The sequence below is a fragment of the Phragmites australis genome, chromosome 8, assembly GCF_958298935.1.
Source record: "Phragmites australis chromosome 8, lpPhrAust1.1, whole genome shotgun sequence".
In the NCBI taxonomy this organism is placed as follows: Eukaryota; Viridiplantae; Streptophyta; class Magnoliopsida; order Poales; family Poaceae; genus Phragmites; species Phragmites australis.
The window spans coordinates 30,474,064-30,488,028 of NC_084928.1; the positions used below are offsets into that span (position 1 = coordinate 30,474,064).

Below are 13,965 nucleotides of genomic sequence, written 5' to 3' on the forward strand. Positions count from 1 at the left end.
AGAGAGAAGACTAAAAAAAATTTATAGCAAATAAGGAATTTTCCCATATTTATTTTATTCTGTTGTACTATTACCATCATTAGTTTATCTTATTAAACTTTAATATTCTTTAAAATACATTAATATCACTTAATACACACTAATTGCATATTAATAACATCATTAGCTAGGCACTATGCTGCATCCAGCAAGTCTGACTCTATAGAAACGTATTTGCATCTCGTATCTGCAGAACCACAACGAGTGTATGCATTTGCATCCTAAGAGCCAACCTCAATTTGAAATACAAACAACTAAATAAGTGCTGTTTGCATCTTATAAATCAAGTTAAACTACATACAAGCAACCAAATGTACCCTTAACTTCATCTCGCTCGAATGAATCTTTGCTTGATTAGGCCCACCAACACCAATCCATGGAATCATAAATAGAAAAACACCAATCCTTGGAATGTTTTAGATTCCCCTCTTCCACTTAAACCCCTTAAATCACACACCACAGTCCACCGGATAAAATTCTACTATAGCACCACACTCACTCACTCTTGCCACCTTTCCCCTCCCCCAGTCCTAGAGAGAGAAAACAGCTGCTCGCCTCTGAGTTTGCACGGTGCATCTAGTAGCTGCTAGCTAGCTAGGCTAGGCTATGGCTGAGTAGGTAGTGGCAAGCTACTGTGTATAGCTGATGCAGTCTCTCTCACTCGCACAAGCACACACCTGTGTTTTTGGCAGATGAGGATGTCCTGTCACGGAAGCTGCAGCGAGCCCAGCCCCAGCCCCAGATGCTGCTGCTGGACGTGCACCCCTATTAAGCCCGCCAGGAGATGCACGCCCTCCCCCTCAACCCCCTCATGCTCCTCGCTAGCCACCACCGCCGACTCCGGCCGCCGCCGCTGCTCCTGCACCACTGCGGGTTCGCGCCGGTGAAGAAGCTCAAGCTGGTAACCGTCGAAGCTATTGCTATGCTCGGCTCACTCCACCACTCCTCCTCTGACACCGACAACAATGACAACAAGAACGGCAACAACAACAGCGGCGTCCTCGCGGCGGCGGTGCCGTCCACGCGGGAGCTCTTGCTGGCGTGCGCCGACCTGCTGCAGCGCGGGGACCTCCCGTCAGCGCGTCGCGCCGCGGGGGTCCTGCTGTCCGCGGCGTCCCCGCGCGCGGACGCAGCCGACCGGCTCGCCTACCACTTCGCGCGCGCGCTCGCGCTCCGGGCGGACGCCAAGGCCGTCGGGCGCGGCGTCGACCCGGGCTTGGTAGCCGCCGCCTCAGCGCGGCCGGCGTCGTCGGGCGCGTACCTCGCGTTCAATCAGATCGCGCCGTTCCTGCGGTACGCGCACCTGACGGCGAACCAGGCTATCCTGGACGCCGTTGAGGGAGCGCGCCGCGTCCACATCCTCGACCTCGACGCCGCGCACGGCGTGCAGTGGCCACCGCTCCTCCAGGCGATCGCCGACCGCGCCGACCCGGCCGCGGGGCCGCCCGAAGTCCGCATCACGGGCGCCGGCGCCGACTGCGACACCCTCCTCCGCACCGGCAGCCGCCTCCGCGCCTTCGCTCGCTCCATCCAGCTCCCCTTTCACTTCACACCGCTCCTCCTCTCCTGCGCCGCCACCCACCAGGGCGCCGGCGCGAGTACCACGGCTGACTCGAGCGCGGCCACGAGCCTGGAGTTGCATCCGGACGAGACGCTGGCTGTGAACTGCGTCATGTTCTTGCACAAACTGGGAGGGCAGGACGAGCTGGCCGCCTTCTTGAAGTGGGTGAAGGCCATGGCCCCCGCCGTAGTGACCATCGCCGAGAGGGAGACAGCTGGCGGGGGCTTCGACCGCATCGACGACCTGCCTTGGCGGGTGGCGGTGGCCATGGATTACTACTCGGCGGTGTTCGAGGCGCTCGAGGCGACCGTGCCGCCGGGGAGCCGGGAGCGGCTGGCGGTGGAACAGGAGGTGCTCGGCAGGGAGATAGAGGCCGCGCTGGGGCCCTCCGGCGGGAGGTGGTGGAGCGGGCTCGAGCGGTGGGGTGCCGCCGCACGCGCCGCCGGGTTCGCGGCGCGGCCGCTCAGCGCGTTCGCCGTGTCGCAGGCGCGGCTGCTGCTGCGGTTGCATTACCCGTCGGAGGGCTACCTCGTTCAGGAGGCGCGCGGTGCGTGCTTCCTCGGGTGGCAGACGCGGCCGCTGCTGTCCGTGTCGTCGTGGCAGTAGCCCACCACCGCCATTGGCGCGCCTTCTACTTGCTGAATGCGTGCATTCGATGCATACCGCCGGTGGCGGCGACGATGGCGTAGGGTTTGCTTGCTCACTGGTCACTACCTCATATTTATATATCTAAAGAGTATATATGAGCATTGCATTTTGGTTTTGAAGGACTATATATGAGCATTGCATTTTGGTTTTGAAGGATGAGTTGTTGGATTTGCAAGGAGGAAACCCTAACCCTAGCTTGCTGCATGGTTAATCGTTGTTAATCCTAAGCTGATTGGATGGCCGGTTGATCACTGTCGGTTAATTGAGGAGTTCATATATAGCTTTGCATGCATGGGGAAGGCATGGAACAAGTGAAGCTTGGTGAGGCCAGCTGCTGCTGCTTCTACCAGTTCTACGTACTAGAACCAACTCTGTTGATTTCCCCTCTTTTTCTTTGTTTATTTCTCTCACTAGTTCATGTTGGACATTCTATATATATATAGTTCTAGGGAGATTTTGTCTATATGTTGGAGACCTATATGTTGCACTAGTTTAATTTGTTAATTTTGATGTGAGAGGATTTGTTACTATTGCTTGTCTTCTCATCAATACATATTTTTTTATGTTTTGTTTAAGTGGGACGTGTGATCTTGCAAAACGGATCCTCCATGAATGCCCTCCTGTGACCGTACTTAATTTTCTATTCATGTGTAATTTATCGATATATCTGAGGCACGGAGCAGCAGGATCTTCTAGCTCTTATAGCTCACTTGCATGGCCTCCATTTTATGTTCCTACACTTTACTTGCCTGTTGGAGCTTGATGCCGTTGTTTGTATTATAACTAATCGTGCGTGCTTTGGCCAGCACTAACCATAAACTAATGCCCATTTTGGGAGGCTGTTTATGTGGGTGTAATGATCACTCCCGTGGTGTTGCAACTTGCAACAGGCCACAATGTATATGTATATATAGGGGTTTATTTTTATATGTGATGCTAAGACACTAGTGTTTTTCTAATGTGGTCTTAGCAAAAAGAAAAATAGTGTGTCTCCTTTCCTGCCCAAGGAGAAGGGGGTTGGGGTTCTTGTTTCCCGTGTCATGCCCCAGATATGCTGGTAAGCTGTCTTTGGGAGGGCATGGCAATGGGCATGATCCCATGCATCACTACCACCCTAATCCCTGCCCCCTAACCCTCAAACAAAATCATGGGGTTTCTCATCAAAACCAGGCCACCCCTTTTGGTGGCCAGCTTGCTCCCCTTAATCTCTCTCTCTGTTTCCTCCCCCCTCTCTCTCCTGGCCTCCTGGTTGTGTGGCTTCTCTCTCGTGGTAAAAGATCATTCCCTTTTGGAAGGACCCATGTTTCTCTGTCTCTCCATTACCTTCGGATCTTTGCATGCATGCCTTATTAATTTGTTCGTCGAAGAGAACCATGTCGTACCCTACTTGATTCCTTGGGTGTTTGTCTCTCATGTTTATATTAATAAGAAGTGCTCAAAGCTTATACCCACTACAGTTAATTGTTTGCATGTAGGTACTAGAGGAAATAACGAGTAAAAAAACAAGATAAATTAATGCAAAAGTTTTGAAAGCATCATATTATTTTATTACTTTTACGTTTGAGATATATATCCTTTTGGTTTCTTTTATTAATGTAACTTTCAAGAATGATGATGCTTTATCAGCTCTTTGTAGATCCTCCGGATCCTTTTCAGCTCACCTTTGTTAGAAGCAAATCTAAATGGTGCTCACAAGAGAATAAGGTTCGATTGCTTACAAGCGTCAGTTTTGACTGACATTAATATTGTAAGCATTACTTTTTGGCAGCATCAAAAATTTCATTGCTCTTGCTATTTTAGCATATTTCATCAGTTCATTGTAGGACATAGGAAGAAAATGGATAACGAAAAATCTCCAAATATCTTTCACATAGAGAGTTCCATGCACTCTCTACCTTCAAATTGTATTAGCACTTTTTTTGGTCTCATCTCCATTTTTAAATTTATATTATGCATGCATGAGCCTAATATATGCCTTCTTTCAGTAGTTTTAGCGGCCTGACCATATATCTCGCAACAATGCATTAATAGGAGGAGCAAAATTTTGGTATGCATATTTGTACTTTTTTCTGAGCCTCTTGTTCTTAAATTGTCCAAATGATGAACTTTTTACGTTTTAGCCTCCTTTCATAATTATAGTAGATATTCCTCACATCTTTATTTGATTATTTTTAAACATGTAATCTGGTCATTCCCTACATTCTTTTCCTCAAGAAAAAGTGACAAATATATGTCCTGCATTTAGTCTATATCTCTCTCTTATCTGCCTTTGAACCAGTGGGCATGTGGCACAAACTTTTGGCAGAAGAAAAGGCACAGTATATATTGATTTTTGCACTTGTTTTTGCATGGCCATGGTATCCTCATCTCTAGCTTCTACCTTTTCATTTCGAGAAACAGAAAGCATCGCTTCTTCCTAGTAGTATGCTGCCCCTGGTCTATATATGCATCCACTGGGATACGGCTATCAGAGTTAGCCCATGGGAGCAGCTGTGTAAGATCACATCGACTCCAAAGTCCAAGTAAGGCATTCATGCATGCCTAGCTTGTTTGCTTATAAAATGAGCAAACACACATGAAAAAAGGAGTGGCTGAAACAAAAGAACATGTTCTTATCCTTCTTGAAAAGAAATAACAAGAACAAAAAGGATATAAGACTGGATGAAGCAATGCAGGTGTCGCATTGCGTAAAGTTTCACAGAATTGTCAACCCATCGGTCGATCATACACATAGGCCTTCGATTACTCCCTGGATTTTGTGAGTTTGTGGGGGAATCTTCAACTGAACTTTTAGAGAGATCGATCGATGTTATAATTATGGGACATCAACTTCGTCAACGTCCAATGAACCTTTATGGACATATACCCTTGTAAGCTTCCATGGTTGCCATTCGTACTGTCTAGATATATAGATGGATAGCACTATCGAGATCGAGATGTATCACCAAGTCACCAGCTATATACATAGCTAGCTTCAGCATCCATAATGTGTCACATGCATCACATCGTTTATTTTGTACCTAGGGCATGAATTCATCATGGACATTGGGCCACTAGCTTCCAAGTTCATGCTGGGTGAAATTGTTTTTCTATTTATGTTCCCTCGGAAAGAAAGCTACTATATATATATATATATATATATACATATACATATATATACACATATACGAGATCGGTTAGTCGGGTGCGCTGGCTTTAGGCCCGGCTACAGAATTGATTATCCTATAGCTGGCTATAGATAAATACATCTATATATACATATATGTGTGTATATGTGTGTGTATAGCCGGCTATCGATCACGTACGCTGATCGAGCGTGTAAACATTCAAACTCTTGGCTTCAAATACTATCCATACAAGTAACTGTTATGTGCCGTAGACTGTTATTATTGCTTGAGTTCTCAACAATTGCCTTATGTAAGACGCAATTTCAATTGCTTTGTCTCCACACAACCAGAACCTGATGTTTCTCGGACGAACAAAACCCATAAGGAATAAGCTAAAACACGTCAATAAAAATCATGACTGCCGTGAAAATCCGTCACCAAAATTTGGTCAGGAAATTACGGATAGGCCCTTGTATGTTCTTACTTACTATTTAAAATGTGCATTATCAGATAACATAAATGCATATTTCACTTCCATAGCCAACAACTTTCTGAAAAATCCGAGGATTGCAATTGGTTACAGAGGAGCATATCGGACGTTTCCTTCCTTAAGAACAGACGCAATCCACAGAGGTCGTCCTACTGGTTAAGGCTGCCAGGCCATAAATTTTGCAGGCTAGTACTACATGCTTAGCTCGATCCATATCCCTTATCATTGCCTGGCATGCATTCACTCTCATATGGCAGCAGTGAGTGACAGGGGAAAAGAAGAATGTGTGTGTGCGCTACCCCAAAACCGATGGAGATGCCACACGAGAAGCAAAGGGAGACCAATTGAATCAGCTATAACATGGTCGGCTATCTCTGCTGCCTAGCTATGGTCCTCCTCTACCAAAAAGGTCATGTTAGGAAATAGATGGATACTAGAGGCAAGGATTTAGGTGGAAGAACCTCTCGGAGATAAAAAAAAAATCATGGAAAATAGATCTTTATTATAATAGTATCGGGTACAACTATAAGGATTTACCTATATTTATTATATCCGACTAGAACTCTAGAGCCTTCGAGGCATTATCCAACGGGTCAGATACCCTGACAACTGGAAAACTCAAGAGATAATGGAGTTGTGTAAGAAACTGGTGGAGAGTACCAGATGCATATTAATTTTGTTCTGTTTCACGAGAGAAAGTTGTAGAAGTATCGCTGACTGTGACGGCCTCAGTATTTTAACAATAGATATACATAACTATAAAAAAATGTTTGATAACCAAGCTACATGGTATATTTAGGCTACCAGAGCACTACATGAAAAAAACATCAGAGGTGATAGGTCATAGCAAACATGGGTGACGGATGTGGAAACACCAAGGGTGACAGGTCGTAGCGGATATGGGTGATTGGTCCTATACCCGTTACACTAAACACGTCACTAATGACCAGTGAAAGGACTCATCATCAATGACGGATCATAATCGTGACTCGTCACCAATAAAAGTCTCTCATGTGTTAGTATGATAGACACAAGTGACGGGTAACCTCTTCATCCATTATTTATGTCTATCACTTATGTGCTAGGGAGGAACATATAAGTGATAGGTAACCTAATTACCCGTCACTTATACTAGTTACCAGTCACTTATGTATAAGTTATCATACTTGATTGACCTATTTTCTAGCTGCATCCTGGAGCGTAACTAGGATTTGGCAGTCGTCTTCTCCCTGCAAACAACAGCAACTTATCCAAATCCATATCGACAAACACTAGCTTGAATAGTATTGATCACAGAATAGCAAAGGTTACTGTAAAGCTGGTCTTGTGTGTCAGTCTATGACCGTCTTTCTTGTTGTACTCAGGTTGAGCTCGAAGGTTGTATGACTGAAAGTGGCGACTAGAGGGTGGGTGGGTGATAGCCGTCTCAACAATATTTTGCGAAATAGATGATCTTCTCTTATTTTTAATCACCCAACATACTTCAAACCTTGAGTGGAAGCAAAATATTCAGTGAGACAAAGCAAGATAAAAAGTTTCACGACAGTATGACTCCACAGATGAAATACGAACTATAGGTCCTATTCGAAACCATTTCATATATCTTTGTGCCCAAAAGCTTCTAACTTTGAAGATGGACGAAACAGAGATAAAATCACAGAGCAAGTAAACTCTCTAAGATGATGATCTAGAGGCAAGGGAATTCAAGATCCCATCACATATGCAAGTGTATGTGAATTTTATGCCTCTAGCATCAAGAAAAATAAATTTCCCAAAGTGTTGAAATTTCAGCTAAAAAAAATGAAAATCAACAACAAAACACCAAAACTTGTAAACTTGCTAGGGAACCAATAGAAGAAAACTAAAAGGAGGAGAATTCAAGCATATAAAAAACTTAAACTTCATTACTCAAAGTGGTCAGCTCTATTTTAGATGGATTACAAAAATTTATCTATCAAAACTCTCACCTATTACATAGGCTAAGCACTCCTCTCCCTCTCCTCTAAAACCTTAGCACAAGGCTCTCATATCGATGGCTCAAGGGGTGTGCTTCACAACTAGCCAAACCCATCTATTTATAGCCAAGGAAACTTGACCCTCCAAGTTTACTTGACTATTGCCAAAATACCTCTCTTATAGTACATTCCTACATATCATCGGGGCATTTTGGTCCATTTTCTCCTCCATCCATCGGACGATTGTGGTGCCTTCGCGATTTAGCTTTGCCTCGATACAAGCTTCGCGATGAAGCCACGTGCACTTCATTTGCCCGCGGTTTTGTAGCCAAACCAGGAAATTAACTCGCACGCTTCTTAAGGCAATGACTCACAGCTGTTTGCTTTGACGTCAAGCAAGTCTTCTGATGTTGATGCGTGTCATTCATCTTGTGATCTTGACTGCTGGCAAGTCTCTCCCGCTCCCGATCCCTCAGGTCACCTTGACACTTGTATCAGCATACCCTTCGCTTGAATTTGTCAACATGTCATCTTCATCCTTCACTTCATGCTTTGCTTGACCTTCACGTGCACCGCTAGGATTATCCTTGACTCCGCCCAGCATCCTTGATCGTCCGGCACCAAGCACTCCACTTAACCCCGATCACCTGTCGTCGACCGTCAAGTTGCATCCATCACTTGCACACCATGAGATCAGCAAACATGCATCTCCTGAACCATATAACATCATCACATGTTAGTCCAAATTGAAATCAAGTTGAAAAAGATCAGATGTAACAAAAATATGAACATCGGATGGTTCGGCGTTCACACCAGTGCAACACCGGACCATCAGGTGAGTACAACTTCACTGGAACCCGGTTTGCATTCCTCTCTGGAAAAATTAGTTCGGTGATCATAAAATCCTAACACCGGACAATCTTACACCTCAACATTTGCCTCAGAACTGAAAAGCTCTGATAATACTATCCAGTGTTCAAACGCTCGTCACCGGACCATCCGGTGAGTACATCATCACTGGAACTTAGTTTTTTAACCACTCTGAAAATCTTTGTCCAGTGAAGCCTCTGGTGATCACCTGTGCACACACCGGACCATCCGGTGAGGCTACCGCACCAGACTTTCATATTTGCACCATTTTCTGGAAAAATTAGTCTGGTGCTCACTCTCACCCACATCGGGCCTTTCAGTGAATGAATTTTTCTCTACCTCTGCGCTAAAAAGTTTCGGTGCTCACATCTACCACACACCGGACTATCTGGTGAGGTAAAAAACTCTCACACCGGACTATTCAGTGAGTGCAAGCTTCCTGCACCAAAACACTGATATAAACTACAATTCTTTTCAACTTTGGTTAGACAAAATGAACATTGCAGTATATAACCATGTGTATGCTAACCAACAAAAGCCACACAAACGATTACTCATCACACAAGATAAATCAAGGCACATCTCAACTTGGTTTCTCAATCTCCCCCTTGATAAGTGCATTGACAACATCATAAAGAATAAAGGAAGGTTTGAAGATCGCACAAGAAGCTTATCCAAGTGACCAAAAACTCGAGAAGGAGCAAGAACCTATCACTTGGCACAAGAAGATTGCAAAGGCTCGAAGAGAAGAAAAGACTAGCCAAAAAGCAAATAAAAACACAAAAGATACTCTCCCTATGATCTCCATTGATGAATGCACATGATACATTTTCTCCCCTTTTGAGACTTGCTTTCACGATTTCTTCCCCTTTGGTAATGCAAACATCAAGGATAAAACATTATGCAATACATGAATATGCAATCCTAATGAGCTTTCACAAGTATACGACAAAGTATTTGCAAGAGCTAGAATTGTCAAAGGGCTACAAAACAGAGAAGGTGGATGTCGGAGGATTAACTCCTGTCGCAGGGATCCCGAGAGACCCCTTTTTAGATATTCGGCCGGGGGGATGATCCTGAATAAGTTCTTCAGAGAAATGAATGAGAGTAAATGCAACGGCCGATGGTGGGGGTGATGATCTAGTGCAAAGAGAAGTAAATGCACCGGAAATTAGACAGGTTCAGGCCGCACGGGGGCGTAATACCCTACTCCTGTATGGATGTAATAACTGTCCTGAGGAAGTCCCTCAAGGATGTTGCTGGTTACAAGAGTATTTGCCTAACTAAGAGCTTGAGACTCCTTGTTCTTGGGCAGGGACTATGCTTTGAGTTGGTCTATGGTTTGATTCTTGGTGCTTCTGTATTCGATGCTTGCGGTCTCTTGCTCGATTGCTTGTTGGGTCGTTCTCGGGTGGTTTTTGGGATGTATTTCGGATGTGTCTCGGATGTCTCCTTCTCTTATGTGCTGCCGGCTCTTTTAAGCACTCACCGGCTGTGACACGCCCCGAACGGGAAAGAGGGGGCACTAGTTCCAAGACGCCACGATCGGGAAAGGCGTCATCATTTCTTCTGGGTGAAGTGACCGGGGGGTGGAAAACGCGGCGCACGCCCGATCACCTGTCATCATAAACGCCCTGGCAACGGGTGCCATAGAGAGGGCCCACCGGGCAGCCGCAGAGCAACCCGGCGTGCCCGCCCTATCTTGTTCCTCTGCCACAGCAGGGTGGCAGACGGAACGCCTTGATCCTGGCGATGTTATCCCGAGACACACCGGATGATACAGGACGGGACCCGTGCAATTAATGGCCCCACGCCTCTCTGCCGAAACATGGCAGGAACTGACACTGCGACGGGAGCAGTTGGGGATATCAGGCCACGCACGCTCATTGAATGCGGCCTCGGACCTCTAACGGATTGACACCCCATCGGCGGGCGCCTCGGGAGTCTTTCTGAGTCATCGGGGCACCGAGTGCTCGGGGGTACTGTTCACCTCCCCGAGCACTCTCTCCCGAGTACTCTTGCACGAACCTTCGGGGAACCGAGTGCTCGGGGGCTGCCACGTGGAACCCCGAGCACTCTCTCCCGAGCACTTTTGCATAGATCTTTCGGGGAACCGAGAGCTCGGAGGCTGCCACGTGCAGCCCCGAGCATTCCCTCCCGAGCACTTTCACACTGACCCTCGGGGAACTGAGTGCTCGGGGGCTGCCGCACGCAGTCCCCGAGCACTCTCTCCTGGAACTTAGCTCTTCTGATCGTCGGGGGACTAGGGTGCTCGGGGGTGACTGGGCACCTCCCTGAGCACTTTCTTCCCGGAACTTAGACTTTACGAATCATCGGGGAACTGGGATGCTCGGGGACCAGTGACTGTGGCCCCGAGCACCTTCTCCCGGGATTTGAACCTTCCTCATCCCGCAGGAGGGACCTCGCGGGATGACGACACGTGGCGGATGGCCGGCCTAGCCTCGGAACTCAGGGACCCCTGGTTCCTGATACACCGACAGTGGAGCTCACAATTGTATAGAGGCTCAAAAAGAGACAGTGAAACAAGGACATAAAGCATTATAAGCAAAACCCGAAGAATTTGTTAGCGCATTACAGTTTACAAAGCTAAATCATGTTCAAAGTGACCACTACATAGGCATCCACTCATGCTGAGGTAATACAAGCATGAAGAACTAGCCAATTTCAACCTCAAACTAGGCAAACAAGAGTTCAGGATATAGGGCTTTCCAAACGCTCACATATGAGACCAAGACTTAGATTGATCAAGTAGTTAAAAAGAATTAACATTTTGGCATATTTCTCTCTTTTTCAATTTATCAAGTTGCCTCTTATCCAAGCAAAGTGTCGCGCGACTGGGTACGGTAAACACCTTGAGGCTTCAAGACAACCGTATTGGATCACATTTTAGCACAAGAGACTTGATTTTTCATGATTATTCAATTTGCACAATATATCAAGATGGTCACAAGATCAAGTTAAGTAGTATCTTTGTGACACAAAGAACACATGTTCCACAAGGTTCTATCATGAGCTAAATATTTAACAAAGACATAAAATATAGTATAATATTCCTCAATCCACTGTCTTGAACCAAGAAGATCTATAGTAAAATATTCATTAAACTAGTCTTAACACAAGCATTGACTAAGCCTAAGCAATTACGAACATGGTGATGAAGCAAGTAGCATTTCATAGACTACATGATTCATAAAATTACCAAATTTCATCTTAGGAAAATCTAGCTTAATCGAGATGTTTCATGTCAAAGCATCAAGAAGAGCATAAGATTAAAAGATAGCTCCGAAAAACTACTCAACTTAGTCCAAATTCAAGTCTAGTACAAGAAAATACTAAAAACATACAAGTCAAAGCTCAATTACTGTGATTATATTACATGATGATATGCAATGCAAATGCTCAAAAGTAAGATAGAGTATTTACAAGGGTAACTCCCCCTCACACAATGTCATAGGGATGGCACACTCTAAACTCTTCTCTCAAATAGGCAAATCTGGTTGCATCTAGAGGCTTGGTAAATATATCAGCTAGCTGGTGTTGGGTATAATGTAGCCCAACTCAATGTCTCTATTTTCATTATGGTCTTTCAGAAAGTGGAATCTCACATCTATGTGTTTGGTTTTTGAATGCTGAACTGGTTGTTGGCTAAGTTGATAGCACTAGTATTGTCACACAAAAGTGGTACACTCTTGAAATCCAACCCAATCATCCACAAAATATGTGAGCAACAGTTAGCATAGCTACATATTCAGCTTCAACAGTAGACTACACAATACTAGACTGTTTGCGAGAAGACTAACGCACAAGAGAAGTACCTAAGAAATGATAGGTACCAGAGGTACTCTTCTTGTCAATTCTACAACCAGTAAAATCCGCATTCAAAAAACCTTGAAAAGAGAGAAGAAGTGGCAGAGTACCAAAGACCATACTCCAAGGTGTGCTTGAGGTACCTGAGTATGCGTCTCACCGCTTGGCGGTGAGACATCCTTGGTGAAGCTTGGAAGAACGCACACAAGCAAACAACGAAGTGGATGTCCGATTTTGTCGTCGTTAGGTACATGAGAGAGTCAATCATGCTCCTATACTCTTGCTGGTCCACCTCCTCTCCATCTTCATCCAGATCAAGTATCGTCGAGGTAGCCATCGGTGTGGCTAAGGGCTTCACATCTCTTATGTCGAACTTCTTCAGTAAATCTTTGGTGTACTTCGTCTGGTGGACGAATGTATTTTGCTTGCATTGCTTGATTTGTAGTCCGAGCAAGAAGTTGAGCTCGCCCATCATCGACATCTCAAATTTCATGCTCATAGTTTCTGCAAACTTGGCCACAAGAGCATGAGAAGAATCACCAAAGATGATATTATCTATGTAAATCTGAATAAGTAGAAAATCATTGCCATGTCTGAGAGTGAACAAAGTTCTATCTACAAACCCCATCTTATACCCATGCTCTAGCAAGAAAGACTTAACCCTATCATACCAAGCTTTAGGAGCTTTCTTAAGCCCATACAAAGCCTTCCTAAGCTTATACACTTTATGAGGGTATTTATGGTACTTAAAACCTAGGGGTTGCTTGATATAGACCTCTTCTTCTATGAAACCATTTAAGAAAGCACTTTTGACATCCAATTGGTACAACTTGAAACCTTAGGATGCCGCAAATGTAAGAAGAATCCTAATAGTTTCTAGCCTAGCTACTGGTGTAAAGGTCTCTCCAAAGTATATCCCCTTTACTTGAGTGAAATCTTGAGCTACAAGTCTAGCCTTGTTTCTCACTATAGACCCATCCTCCCCCTGTTTGTTTTTGAAAACCCATTTTGTGCCAATAGTGTGAACATTAGGATGTGGTTTTACTAGGATCCAAACTTGGTTTCTCTCAAAATTTTCTAACTCTTCATGCATGATATTGACCCAATATATGATAAAGCATGTCTAACATCACAGGGCTCGAAAAAAGCAACAAGTGCAGAATCAATAAAGTGAGCATGATGAGTAGATTTGGAACCCTCTCGCTGAGATCACCAATCATTTGGTGTGGTGGATGACACCGCTGAATATGCTGAGGGGCCTCACGCTATAAGAGAACCTCTCCCTCAAATACTGCTGGTGCAGGCTCAAAAGCAGCTGAAATGGAAATAGACATTGTAGGACCCTCTGGCAGTGTAGAAGAGGCAGGAGCCAGCTCGGGAGTAAGTGTAGTAGGAAGTAGCGTACCATCCTCATCATCCCAAGAGCTGAAAGGTCGCCATCCAAGAAGATGCTTTCACCAACCTCAT

At 45.2% G+C, this 13,965-nt stretch overlaps 1 protein-coding gene across 1 annotated transcript; it reads left to right on the forward strand.

Annotated features, from left to right (window-relative positions):
• The first annotated feature begins 515 nt into the window (after window positions 1-515).
• On the forward strand, window positions 516-2,713 carry LOC133925952 (protein MONOCULM 1-like). The gene has a single exon (XM_062371689.1). The coding sequence runs from the start codon at window positions 824-826 to the stop codon at window positions 2,204-2,206; it is 1,383 nt and encodes a 460-aa protein (XP_062227673.1). The 5' UTR covers window positions 516-823; the 3' UTR covers window positions 2,207-2,713.
• The last annotated feature ends 11,252 nt before the right edge of the window (window positions 2,714-13,965 follow it).

Excerpts from the sequence above, each read along its gene's own strand:
- LOC133925952 (XM_062371689.1), top strand. The coding sequence starts at position 824 with ATGCACGCCCTCCCCCTCAACCCCCTCATGCTCCTCGCTAGCCACCAC.